This window comes from Molothrus ater, chromosome 13, assembly GCF_012460135.2.
Source record: "Molothrus ater isolate BHLD 08-10-18 breed brown headed cowbird chromosome 13, BPBGC_Mater_1.1, whole genome shotgun sequence".
Lineage (NCBI taxonomy): Eukaryota > Metazoa > Chordata > Aves > Passeriformes > Icteridae > Molothrus > Molothrus ater.
Window position 1 is genome coordinate 3,575,603 of NC_050490.2, and position 12,454 is coordinate 3,588,056.

General features: G+C 55.3%; 2 protein-coding genes across 2 annotated transcripts; both read left to right on the forward strand.

The window, feature by feature from the left end:
- Positions 1 to 1,727: 1,727 nt before the first annotated feature.
- LOC118690836 (uncharacterized) lies at positions 1,728 to 6,872 on the forward strand. Its single transcript, XM_036389790.2, has 12 exons — positions 1,728 to 2,576; positions 3,036 to 3,094; positions 3,702 to 3,856; positions 4,276 to 4,379; positions 4,489 to 4,547; positions 4,796 to 4,932; positions 5,012 to 5,136; positions 5,270 to 5,328; positions 5,661 to 5,815; positions 6,177 to 6,283; positions 6,388 to 6,501; positions 6,699 to 6,872. The coding sequence occupies exons 1-12, from the start codon at positions 1,899 to 1,901 to the stop codon at positions 6,741 to 6,743; spliced, it is 1,797 nt and encodes a 598-aa protein (XP_036245683.1). The 5' UTR covers positions 1,728 to 1,898; the 3' UTR covers positions 6,744 to 6,872.
- Positions 6,873 to 8,277: 1,405 nt separating this feature from the next.
- On the forward strand, positions 8,278 to 11,463 carry LOC118690820 (mRNA export factor GLE1-like). Its single transcript, XM_036389770.2, has 2 exons — positions 8,278 to 8,311; positions 9,523 to 11,463. The coding sequence occupies exons 1-2, from the start codon at positions 8,278 to 8,280 to the stop codon at positions 11,448 to 11,450; spliced, it is 1,962 nt and encodes a 653-aa protein (XP_036245663.1). The 3' UTR covers positions 11,451 to 11,463.
- Positions 11,464 to 12,454: the final 991 nt, after the last annotated feature.

The following is a 12,454-nucleotide window of genomic DNA, read 5'->3' on the forward strand; positions in this document are numbered from 1 at the left end:
CACGTTTGTCAGCCCCAGCTGGTGGAGCCCAGCAGGTGAACACTGCCACAACCTCACAAACAGGGAGTTTTGCGGAGCATCAGCAGGGTTTGGGGATCATCCTGCCTGGAGGAACAGGCCCACCCCCTCCTTCTGCTGCTGAGTGCTCCATGAGGAGCAGAGAGAAGCTGAGACCCATCCATTTTCACCTGGGGAAGCTCAGATGAGTTTGTGTTAATTGGGAGCAGCTGGGACAGAGCCACATCCTCCCCTGGGAAAGCAGATAAAAGCCAGGGCTTGGCTGGGCCTTGGTGCTCTCTCCTCCTGAGCTGCTGCTAGGTGAGGGGTGCTGGGGGGCCTGGCCCTCCTTGGGGAGGTGTCTGGGGATGAGGAGGGTGTTTGGGGCAGGGAATGAGGGAATTCCTGAGCCCGGGGCTGTTACAACCCTGGGAGCTTCCCAGGAGGTGCTGAGGCTCGGCACAGCCTTTCCTGAGCTGGGAGCCTGTTGGGGACAAGGGAGTGGTTTTAATGAGGAGCTCAGGGGATGGGAAGCTTGGGCATGGGACAGGCACTGGGATGTGGGAGCTGCAGAGACTCACCCTCAATCTCCTGCTGTCCCTCTCCACAGCTGAGCTCTCGCCGTGGCCTCTCCCGAGAGGAGCCGAGGGGTGGGAGCACCGAGAGCCCCCCTGCAGGCAGGAACGATGCTCCGTGCTGCGAGGGGAGGGGCTGCGGGCACAGCCGCCTGTCCTGCTGCCCGCGGGGCTGTCCCTGCCCGCAGCCTGTGCTGCAGAGCCCTCCTGCTGCTGGCCGTGTGTGTGTGCGTCACTGCTGTCCCCTATGGCCTGGCTGCTCTGGCTGCTGTCACCTGGGCTCCCCCGGGCTCACCAGCCTCCCAGCCAGGGATGGGTGACACTCTGGGGACAGCCTGTGGGGACCTGCTCTCCTCGGGCTGCTTCCCAGAGATCCAGGGAGTTGTGAGCCCTGGGGGACAGAGCCTGGGGACACAGACTGCAGCCACACGGACATCTGGGACCTCCCTGCAGGGGCAGCCTGGCTCTGGGGACAGGGATGGGCTCAGGCTGGGCACAGCAATGGCTGTCACATTGTCCCCCACACCGTGGCCTGGCAAAAGGGTGCCTGCTGCCCCAGCCCAGCTCTTCCAGCCTGAGGGTGTCCCCAGCCCTGGCTCCTGGGGTCACCTTGCTCGGGGTGGCCTCCACAGAGCAGGACCAGGTGGTGCCACACAGATGCCAGCAGAGACTGCAGCTGGTGGCCTGGGGCAGCCAGCGGGCACAGCAGAGCCCCAGAGCCCACAGAGGGGCTCTGAGGCCACCTCCAGAGCTGGGAGTGAGCCAGCTGCTGGGGTCCCTGCCACCTCCCAGCTATGGCTGCACCCTCCTGCCCTCCCCACAGCTGCTTCTGGCCCCTCTGCAGGGGCTGCAGTGACACAGGTGACACCCAACCAACTGGTGCCACTCCAAGGGGCAGCTGTGGGGTCTCAGGCCCCACCTGATGTCCCCACATGGGCACTGATGGGTGCTGGCTCCTGGAGCCCCAGCCCAGCAGAGCAGGTGGTGGCCTCTGCTCTGCCAGCACAGGGGACACCCAGCTGGGCCCAGCTGAGCCCTTGCACACTGGGGGTGTCTCCTGCCCTGGCACCAGAGGAGCTCTGGGACACTGCTGGCACTGCCCTGCCTGGGGCAGCTGCTCCCTTGGTGGATGCTGTGTTGGCCCCGGCTCCAGGAAATGGGTCTGGACTCCAGGATGCTGTCCTGGCATCACTTCCTGCCTCTGCAGCAGCTCCTGCTGCCCACCATCAGCACCTGCTGGCTTCTTCCCTTCCCACGGTGGCTTCTGGGGCTCCTGCTGTCACCCTGGGGACACAGAGTGAGTTGCCTTGTCCCCCTGCACAGCCCATGTCCACGGGAGCCTCCCCAGCACAGCCCAGGGCTCCCAGCCCTGCAGGTCCCACCATGACTGGGATGGGCTCCACAGCCCCTGGTGTCACCCCAGAGCTTGGACAGATGTGTGTGACAGGAGAATCCAGGACAGCATCAGTGGGAGCCATTCCCACTCCAGCAGGAGCTCCAGGGCCCAGCCCTGCCAGCCCAGGCTCCGTGCCTGCCCCCTCTTCCACGGACCCAGTTCTGCAGCGTGGCTCTGAGCCTGGGCACCTCACTGCCACCAGCAGCAGTGTGACCTCTCCATCCTGCCTGCTGTGCTCTCCTGGGGCTGGGCATGCAGCCAGCTCCCTGCCCAGCTCCCAGAGCCTGGCTGTGCCCACAGCCCTCACCCTCCGTGCCCACGCCGTGTCCAGTGGCTCCAGCGCTTCCCAGAACTCCTCCACAGCCACGGAGCAGCTCCCTGCAGCCACCAGAGAGGCCTCCAGCCCAGCTGAGCTGATGACAAAGGGCAGACCTGGCTCCACAGGGACAAACCCCCCTGCATCCCACCCCTGCAGCCTGCCCTTGCCCACCCAGCCTGTGCACGTGCTGCCCCTGCAATTCCGGCTGCTGGGCATCGCCTACGCCCCGGCTCTGGGCAGCAGGAATTCCCAGAGCTACCGGCAGCTGGAGGGAGATGTGACACTGATGGTGGGTGCTGTGGGTGCCTGGGACACATTTGGCACTTTGGGCTCTGGGGTGGTGCCAGGCTCTGCTGGGGGGAGCAGCCTGAGTGCTGCACCGGCCCTTGGCTGGTTGGGTGCCCACCTGAGCAGGGTGGGGGTGGGCAAACCCCTGGCACTGCTCCACTGGAGCTTGGTTTGAGCTGGGACTGGGCTCCCCTCGCCCCTGGCAGCCAGCAGGGCCCTGGCACAGGGCATTATTGCTGGGGTATTCCCTCCCAGGATGAGGGTGGCTGCTCTGGGTATCCCAGCTCATGCCCAGGCATTCCCAGAGGGCTGGCACTCCATGGGGTGCCAGCGTGCCCTCCCCTGGGCAGCCTGAGCTGACTTCCCTCTATTTATTGCCCACCTGCTCCTGCATTTCCCCTTCTCATGGGGGAGCTTAGAAAACCTCCTCAATTAATTACCAGGTGCTTCTTCCTTCCAGCTCAACCAGATGCTGTCCAGCTACGAGAGCTTCCTGCAGGCAAATGTCCTCGAGTTCATGTGAGTGTGCATCTGCTCTGGAGGGCTGGGGTTTGTAGAACCAGAGGCCTCAGGGAGCCACCCTGGCCTTAAAGAGAGTCCTGAGTAGGAGAGCAACTTGTTACACTTTGATAGAGACTCTGTTCCCTTGGGAAAGGTGCATTCCAGAGGAATGGCTGCAACCATAAATACCACGGGTGAATGTTTTTCCTTTGGCTCCAGAAGGCTGGGAGGTGGATGTTGGAATGAATGGCTGATAAGGGCAGAAACCTTGTGTGCTTTAATGACTGTTTGGTGGTGGAGGCTGTTTTGGCTTTCCTCTTACATACATATTCCTGAGACATTCTTCAACCTTTCCCATGCTAGAAATATAAATATTGGAGTGTGTGCAATAAAGATTGATCCTGCTAGAAGAAGCAGTGGTCTCTCTTTGTTTTTTTCCAAGCTGCTGCAACTTTGGCTTGGAGGGAAGAGTTTGCCCAGAAAATGCTCCAGACAGGAGCATTGAGGGGCTTCACTCCCTCCCTGGTGTCACCATCCCAAGAGATCTCTGTCTGAATTCCTGGATAAATGCACCTGGAAAGAATAAAGCAGTAGGTGTGCTGCCCACTGTCTCCTGTCCCTCCAGGAATGGCTCAGTGGTGGTGAGAGGGGAGGTTCTGTTCCGGGGGGATGCTCCTGCTCCCACCAACTCCCACCTGATCCGCACAGTGGTCACAGAGGCAAGCAAGGGAAGGAGCATCTTCAGCTGGCAGCTGGAGCCCCAGTCTCTCCAGTCTGCTGGTAAGTGCTGAAGATCTTCCCACAGCAGGGTTGCTGCTGCTGCCAGGTGCCCTCCTTGTGCCTTTCTCCAAGCCAAAACCCATGCAGTTTGGGTTCCAGGCTTTTCCTTCACTGAACATCCCTGTGTAAAGCCACTGTAAGGATGTGGAGGGTGGTGGAGGGCATATCTGTAGCAGCTGGACCTGTGTGGGCCAGGGCTTCTGCTTAGCTCCCTGGCCTCCCCTCTTTGCCCCAGCTCTGCTGTGCTGGGAAATGGTTTATCCCAACCCCTTCCCACATTCAAAGGGATCCCTCCTCACTCAGCTGCCCTGCTGCTTTCTGCTTTTGGTGTGTGGCCATGGATGAGCTCTGGGCTGAACACTATCTCCCAAGGAAGCTGCAGGAACAGGTCTGAGTGTAACTCTTCCCAACTCCCTTAGGCTTCAGCCTGGAGAACCTGGACCCAGAGAAGCTGTCCATCTCCCTCACTGGCTCCCAGCTTGGAGTGGACAGGATGGATCTTCTGGAGAGGCTGGTCAGAGAGGTATGCCAAGCCTTGGGGGCTCTTCCAAAGGGAATGGGCACAGCCTGGGTGCTGGATTAACCTGTGCTAAACAGGGGAAGGTGTGAACTGTTGTCTCCTCCCTGCCCAGGTAACTGCATCCGTCAGCGGCCTCTACGACGTGAGGAACTTCACCATCTCCCAGCTCAGGTATGGGGCGCAGCTACTCCTCTGCCAACCTCTTAATTTCATGGCCCTCACTCTGTCCTGTGCCCTCTGCAGCTCATCAGCTGTGCTGCAAGGGTGGAGGAGATGGGAAACGCTGGGAGGGGATGTGCAGCTGGAGCAAACTGGAATTGAGCCCCTTCTGTGGGGATCTCAGGAGAAAACCACCAGTAAAGGTGCTGGGGCTGGCTCTCAACCCTCCTGCCTTGCTCAGACCTCTTCTCTGCCCTCAGGAACCTGGGTGGGAACACAGAGATCACTGGAGACCTCTACCTAGACACAGTTGTCCATGCTGACATTACAGAGGTCCTGGAAGCCCTGACTGCGCTCTCAGGCCTCTCCATGGACCTGAGCTCCATCTCTGTGGAGGGTAAGGATGGTCCCCGTGTGTGCTGTGGGCAGGGTCGCTGCCAAATGTGCTCAGCCAGCACTTCTTTTCTGTTCCTCAGGGTCCAAGCTGGGTCTGCTTGTGTACCCTCTGTCCTTCGTCGTCACCAACAGACCCTTCAGCCAGAAGCTTCAGGATCCTCTCTCTGCAGAGCACCACAATCTCTCCAGGGAACTTGGTGATGTGGTAGGAATGGGGCTGGTGGGAGGAGGGCATTGATGTCCTCCCAGTGGGATTAGAAGGGAGGGAGAGGGGCTGGTTTGGGGTGTCCAAACTGCCCCAAAAGCTGGCAGGGAGCTGAGCACACCCTTTCTTCCAGGTGGCCAGAGCCCTGAGGGATTACCCATCCTTCCTGACAGCCATCATCAAAGAATTCCTGTGAGTGGGAGCAGGGGTTCTGCTGGGCAGGGCTGCACAGGGGCAGGGAGGGCTCCCTTCAGCCATCAGCCAGCAGGTCACGGCTGACAGCTGCACGTTTTTGGCAACAGAAGGATTTGCGGAGGAAGCTGAGGTCAAGCATTAAGCTATTGTAGCAGTGGTGACTTGCCAGACCTCCAGGGATGTCCCTTCCATCCCAGGGCTCCCTGAGTGCAGAGATCTCTTCCTGCTGAGCAAATCCCTCTGCGAGGAGGCTGGGAGTGCCCACCCATCCCACTGTGGGGTCATGGTGGGATGGCAGCTGCTGGAGCTGTTCCCAACCCTGTCTGCAGGCCTGGCTCCTTGCTCTGCCATGGGAACATGATCTTCCGGCACCCTGCTCCAACCAGCGTGCAGGTGCTGAAGACCCTCGTGCGCTCGGTGGGGCCAAACCAGGCTCTGGCTGGCTCTGACATCCATGTGGATCCATTCTCTCTCTCTGTGGGAGGTAAGCTCCCCTCTGGCACCTGGGTACCTGAGCTCCACAGGCCCCACACCTGCACTGTGAGCAGGGTGGATCCACAGCTGACCCCATCCTGATCCCTTATGTGCAGAGAGGCTCAGGTGTCTTGGCTGCTGAGGTGAGCAGGCAGTGACATTTAGTAACAGTTGTGCCCTTTGCCTCTGCATGGCCTGGGGCATTGGGCATGGGGACTTTCTGCTGCAGGCTGGTGTGGGATGGGAGAAGGCATGGAGGGAGTGGAACAGGAGTTCATAAATCCCTTGTGCTTGTCCTGGGGCAGAGGGTGGCTGGCAGCCCGTGGGGCAAAGCTGCTGCTCCAGGCTCTCAGTGCTCTGCTTTGCTCCAGAGAACACCCTGGAGCGTCCCAGGCCCCAGCCAGGCATCCCAGCCTACGGAGTGGCCTTGGTGGTCATCGGTGGCCTCTGCATCGTGGCTGCGCCCATCGTGCTCGTGGTGAGGGCCAGTTCTGTCTGCTGGGCTGGGCCAGCAGCCCTGGGCTGGGCTGAGGGGCTCTGTGGGACCAGCTGGGGCTGCAGTGCCTGTGCTCTCTTCCCCAGTGCCTGGGCACCAAGAGGCTGGGCTGGCAGACAGGAGGAGCCCTTTGGGACAGAAGAGACCCTGAAGTGGGGGTCCAGACGTTGGAAATGGATAACCAGGGCTTCTGGACAGAGGTGAGTGGCCTTTGCCTCCCTCGGATTATCTTCTGTGTCTGGGAGCTGGTGTTTCTGCAGCTCACAGGTCTCCTGTTAGCTGGTGAGGATCTCTGGGGCCGGAGAAACCTGTGGGGAGCTGGAGGGCAGGGACCCTCACTCCTGCCGTCACTGGAGGTGTTTCAAGTGACTTCTTCCATCTTCCCTCTCCCCTGCAGGACCCTGAGGATGGTCACTTTGAGTGGCAAAGCACTTCTGCCTGAGGAGAGAAGCAGCAGCAGCTGGGGGGAGCGTGGAGAGGGGCTGTGTGTGGGAAGGAGATGCTGAGAAGCTCTCCCTGACCCTGTGGCAGCAGCTGCCAGGTGCTCCCTGAGCAGAATGCAGACTCAGGTGTGTAGAGGAATAATTTTGTAAATTTTGTAATTTGTATCTTAAATAAACTGTTTGTAGACCGTGAAACCCAGTTGTGAAGGATGTGTGTCTGCTGTGGGGGTGGTGTTGAACCCACCTCCCTCCCTGGCTCCCAGTACCCCCCCTAGCCATGTGCTGCTGCTCTAACTGGTGCTGCAAGCTGGGCTTGGTCCTCTGCAGCTCTGGGACAACAGCCCTCATGCTGGGGAGGTAAAAAAGCAAGGATGTGCATGCCAGGGACCAGCCAGAGAGCTAACCTGGTCTAAGAGATGCATAACAGCTAGAGAACAAAGAAGGATCCTGAAACGACACGTGTATTTTAGATAATTACACAGAGATGATAAAGCATAGAAGAAACCAGCTATAAGTACACTAATTTCATCTTATGAATAATGCCTATTATTAAATTGGTCAATTCCCATCATGTAATCAATATATCAGCAATAACCCTCTCAGGAAGTTGAGATAATACCTTCCTAAACAGTCATATGCTTATGACAGGAAACTAAAACAAAGGAAAACGCTAAAACAGCTTACAATCAGTAACAGCCAAAATGTAGAATCATCACTGCCTCTTACTATGTTATCCATGGAAGAAAAAACAGCAATTGTATCAAAGATTGTAGCGAGCAATAGAATCCTTGACAAAATCAAGAGTGAACAGACTGTATGCTCTTTATCCACAAACAGGTGTTTATCAGTGTTTCATCACGGCTGTTTCAGTTGAGCTTGTCTTACCTCTTAAAAGAAAACAACTATATATTTTACAATGTAGAAAGTATTTAACTGTCTTAGATTGCAATGCAAGATGTAACCAGATGTATTCTATTTCCATCTGTTAAAACTAGGTGGGGCAGTGTTCTTTATCTCTTCCATGACCCATCCCTCCTATCTCTGGGGAGGATATCTTTTGTAATGGGCCAGCTGTTAAAACCAGGTGGGGCAGTTTTCTTTATCTCTTCCACAACTAATCCTTCCTCCTGGAGATATCTTCTGTTAATGGGCCATTGACTGTCACTGCATGACTGATAAAATTCCATCTTCCCATTGTGAGATGCTCCACCCAGGGGGAGGAGCCAAGCATTGCTTCCAGGATATAATCTGAGACTTCAAACACCACAGGCAGTCTTTTCCACTGGATTCCCAGAGGAATACCAGACCCTTCTACTTCACCAGTGGACCTTCAGAGGAAAACTCCCCTCTTCTGCAGGATCCTGCCTTCTGGAAGCAGACACTAAGCCAAGACAGTGCAGCAGGCAGCAGAGGAAGCTGCGGGCAGGCAGAGTGCTCTGCCTGAAGTGGAGAGTGTGGCAAGGAACAGCAGGGAACGCTAAGTGGATCCAAACACCTTTGTGATTTACAGGCACCACTGGGATAAATGGGAGCATGGGCATCAGTGCCAGAAGACCCTACACTCCAGGTATGGACTCTTATTTTAACAAGCAGAGGGATTAAATATGATAAACAGGCTTTACTAGCCTTAATAAAGTGGTGTGGGAGCCACGGACTGGACGTGTCCGAAGAGGCAGCCTTGGACCTGAACACGTGGGATTGGGCTGGCAGATATATACTTGCAGCAGCTGCCACAGCTGATGAAACTGCCATCAATGTTGTCAAACCCTGGAGGCTCATCCTGGACCTGATAAAACAGTTAGAGAGCGAGCGAGACATGAGGCCAGTGCAGGGGATGGCACTGGGTGAGCAGGGGAGGGGAATGGGCAGAGCATCCCCCCCATGGAGCTGTGGAGCCTCCCCAGGGAGGGGGTGACCTGTCTGCAGAGTGCCCCGTGGCTGCCTGGGGCCATGCCACTGCCCAGGGCAGGGACAATGTGCCAGGCAATCATCCCACCATGGCACAGAGCCGTGGAGCCAGCCCGCACAGGGATGAGATGCTGGTAGAGCGCACTGTCACTGAACAAAGCAGCAGAGACACTCCACACTCCCGAGCTGAGTTACACAGGCGTCCTGCAGCCACCCTGGGTCCTGCCTCTTCTCTGTGCTCTGCTGCACCAGCTCTTGGAGCCACGACAAGCTGCCCTGCCTTTCCTCTGTGTCCTGCTGCTTCAACCAAGACCACTGAGACCACGACTGCCTGCTGTGAAATGGCAAACTGCTGTGGAGCCTCCTCTTCCTGCTGCCAGGCAATGCTTGGCCACTGCAGGATAACTGGCTGCTGTGGAGCACATGGCTACTGCAGAGGGCTGCCTTCCACTGAGCCTGGCTGTGCCACAATGGCAAATGAGCACTGTGTGACCAAGCCTAGCTATACTGGCTCTGCTGCTGTGCTGCAGGGGTGCCCAGCTCTCGCAGAGACAAAGCACCCTACAGCTGTTCCAGTTATGCCTGTGCAGCCATTCCAACAGCATGCACCAGGGACACCTACATGCCCTGATAAAGCACACACACCAGTACTGCCTCCTCCCAGAGCCCATTGGTCCAGCTCTGAGACTGCACCTTCTGCCTGGCCTCCATGGGGTGGGTCCAGCCGTCGCTGCAAGTCAGGGGTGGGCCTGGGAAATACGTCACCAGAAATCCCTGGAAGAAACAGCCGATCAGGGAATCCCTCAGCAGTGGCTGCTGTGACTGCACTGCCACCATCGGAGCAGAAGTTTGCTTTGGATTGTCTACCAGCAAAGGACGTGAGAGAGAACCAGAGCCATCATCCCTCAGCAGAGCCACAAAATATCGCCACCATTGCCACGTTGCCAACAGCTCTGCCCAATCCTGTGACTATTGGGCAAAAGGAAAATGATCATCTTAGTCTCCTGGAAATAAATCAAGAAGTTGCTCCAGCTGTTCTGTCATCTAAAATTGCAAAAGTCGAAGGCTGCATTCGGATGTATGAAGAGATGCACAGGCTGAGAGCAAGGGAGAGGCTGAGACAGCGGCAGGAGGAGCTGGAGCAGATGGTGAGGGCAGCCTATGCCCAGGCCAGTGAGCAGCTGAAGCGCTTTGATGAGCTGAGGGAGCTAAAGCGGCATCAGGAATTCCAAGAGTTGCAAGAAGTAATGGAGAAGAGCTCAAAGGAGGCTCAGAGGCAGCAAGAGAAGTTGAAGGAAGAACACCGACATAGAGCAAAGATATTGAACCTAAAATTGCGTGAGGCAGAGCAGCAGAGGCAACGTCAGGAAGAGCTGGAACTCTTGCGCAAGAAAGAGGGCCAGGAGAGGCTGCGCCACCTTTATTCCATCCAGGAGGAGCTGCTGCAGCTGAACCAGCAGATTGGTCCCAACTACAGGCACAAAGATTTGCCCAGAATCAATCTGGCTGCGTACAGCAATCGTGGCAACCAGATCTGTGCACTGGTGTCAGGGCTCATCCGCACCGCAAGCGAGAGAGGGTTCCCAGCTCCAGCAGATGTGGCAAGCTCTGAACGAGCCCTGCAGGAGATGCGAGGGTTGATATCCAGCATGCAGCAGGAAATCACTGCAGCTCTAGAAGAAAGGAAGAGGAAAGATGAAGAGGAAAAGATACAAAAGCAGAAAGAGTTAGAGAAAATAGAGCAGATGATGTGTCAGACTTTTGTACCTGCACAGCAGTCGTGCGGAAAGCAGCAGAAGGAAGGACTTCAAGTTGAAACAGAAGAAAGTATCATGCAGTGGTACTGGCAGCTTCAGGATGCTGCTGAGCAATGTGTTGCTGCTTTCAGTGAAATTGGAAACTGCAAAGGCAACACTGAGGTGAAGAAGATAAAAACAAACTTGCAGAAAGCAGCTACAATCCCTGTGAGCCAGATCTCTAGCATATCAGGCTCTAAGCTGAGAGAGGTGTTTGATAAGATCAATAACCTGCTGTCTGGGAAGCCTGTTCAGACTGAAGGGCAAACGGTGTTTGTGACTCAGCATCCACAGGGGCTGGAGTTTGTTTGTTACAAACTTGCAGAGAAGTTTGTGAGACATGGGGAAGGAGAAGTATCTTTTCACCACGATTCAGCTTTCCCAATTGCTGCAGTGCTCTCAGGAATCTGGGAATTACACCCTCGAGTTGGAGACATCTTTTTAGCTCATCTGCACAAAAAGTGCCCATATTCTGTGCCATTTTACCCTGCTCGGAAAGAAGGGACTTCTACAGAAGAGTATCAGAGGATGCTTGGATATGAAGTCCATGATTCTGAAGTGGAAGAACCAGATCAATTTCTTAAAAGGATGTCAGGCATGATTCATCTCTATGCTGCCATCATTCAGCTCCGCTGGCCTTATGGAAGCAGACAAGGGGCTCATCCTCACGGTCTGAGCTATGGATGGCGCTGGCTTGCACAGATGTTGAATCTGGAGCCTCTGGCAGATGTGACAGCTGTGCTGCTTCTGGATTTCCTGGAGGTGTGTGGCAATGCTCTGATGAGGCAGTATGGGATTCAGTTCTCTTCATCAATGCTCTTCAACAATGCTTCAACAATGCTCTTCATCCAGAAATCCTATATCCCAAGAATTGAAGCTGTGACCAGCTCGGGCCAGATGGGCTGTTTGTCACGTTTGAAGACTTTTGTGCAGAAATGTCTACAGGCAGAGGAAATTCCATTACCAAAGGGCATTCTGACACCTTCCTTTTGGAGAACATAAATCAGTCTGTATTTCCTTTCCTCTTCATGTTTAATTTAAGAAGATTTATTTTTTACACTTAGAAGCTAATCTTTGCAACCCTTAAGCAACAGCCTCCCTAGCCATGGTGAGGAAAACAGCTTCCCTCAGAATGCATTGTTGCTGCATGTTGGTTCTATGTATCCCATTGGTTCTCCCCCTTTGTTCCACCCCTGTGCCCTCATCTCATTTGTTCTGATGTTCTGCCCTGCCCCTCACTATCCCTTTATAAACCCCTGCTCTTGTTTTCTGGGAGAGTTCTTAATCCTTGGACCCCTTGGGGGTAGGAGCTCAATAAAGACCCTCTGTGGAACACCATACAAGGACTCTCTCCTTCTGTGTTGCTCGTGGCTGAAATCACCCAAGAGCTGAAATCACTGGACGAGAGCGTGATGTGCTGTGCACCCAGGACGTGTTTTTAAAGATGCTTCTCTGGGAAGGTCACAGCACTCTACCACCTCTGCCTGCTACAACATTTAATCATGTAGAAAATGCTTTAAATCCATTATCCTGATGGCTCCAGAGGTTAAGGACTCTTGGACTGAAAAGTTGCACAATGCAATGCAAGTTCCACTGTGCAGTTAATCTCATGGAAGTGAAAATACCCACAGAGCAGAGTAGCAAAAGCTGTTTACACACTAAACCACTTAACAGGACCAGAGCAATCCCAAAACCCAGTAATCTTAAACTATTTCCTATCATTACAATCGTCAGGTGATGCCCAATCACCTAAAACAATGACAAAAGACATTATCACAAACAGGAGGGAAGGTCCACGGGCCCCCATTCCATGGGGACATGGGTATGGGTGCATTCCCACAGACACCAGAACAGGATGGGCACCAGCCAGGTGTGTCTGCCCTACGTCCTGCTGGGGACCAGAGACAGCACCCTCCTGATGGTCCCTCAGCAGATATCGTGGACCAGTGATTTTAACAACTTCTACACCTCTTACATGGAGATTTGGGACCTTCTGAAGTGACAGT

Excerpts from the sequence above, each read along its gene's own strand:
- LOC118690836 (XM_036389790.2), top strand. The coding sequence starts at position 1,899 with ATGTCCACGGGAGCCTCCCCAGCACAGCCCAGGGCTCCCAGCCCTGCA. Across the intron at positions 4,548-4,795 it reads TTCACCATCTCCCAGCTCAG|GAACCTGGGTGGGAACACAG; the intron begins GTATGGGGCGCA and ends CTCTGCCCTCAG. Across the intron at positions 6,502-6,698 it reads ACCAGGGCTTCTGGACAGAG|GACCCTGAGGATGGTCACTT; the intron begins GTGAGTGGCCTT and ends TCTCCCCTGCAG.
- LOC118690820 (XM_036389770.2), top strand. The coding sequence starts at position 8,278 with ATGGGCATCAGTGCCAGAAGACCCTACACTCCAG. Across the intron at positions 8,312-9,522 it reads CAGAAGACCCTACACTCCAG|CAAAGGACGTGAGAGAGAAC; the intron begins GTATGGACTCTT and ends ATTGTCTACCAG.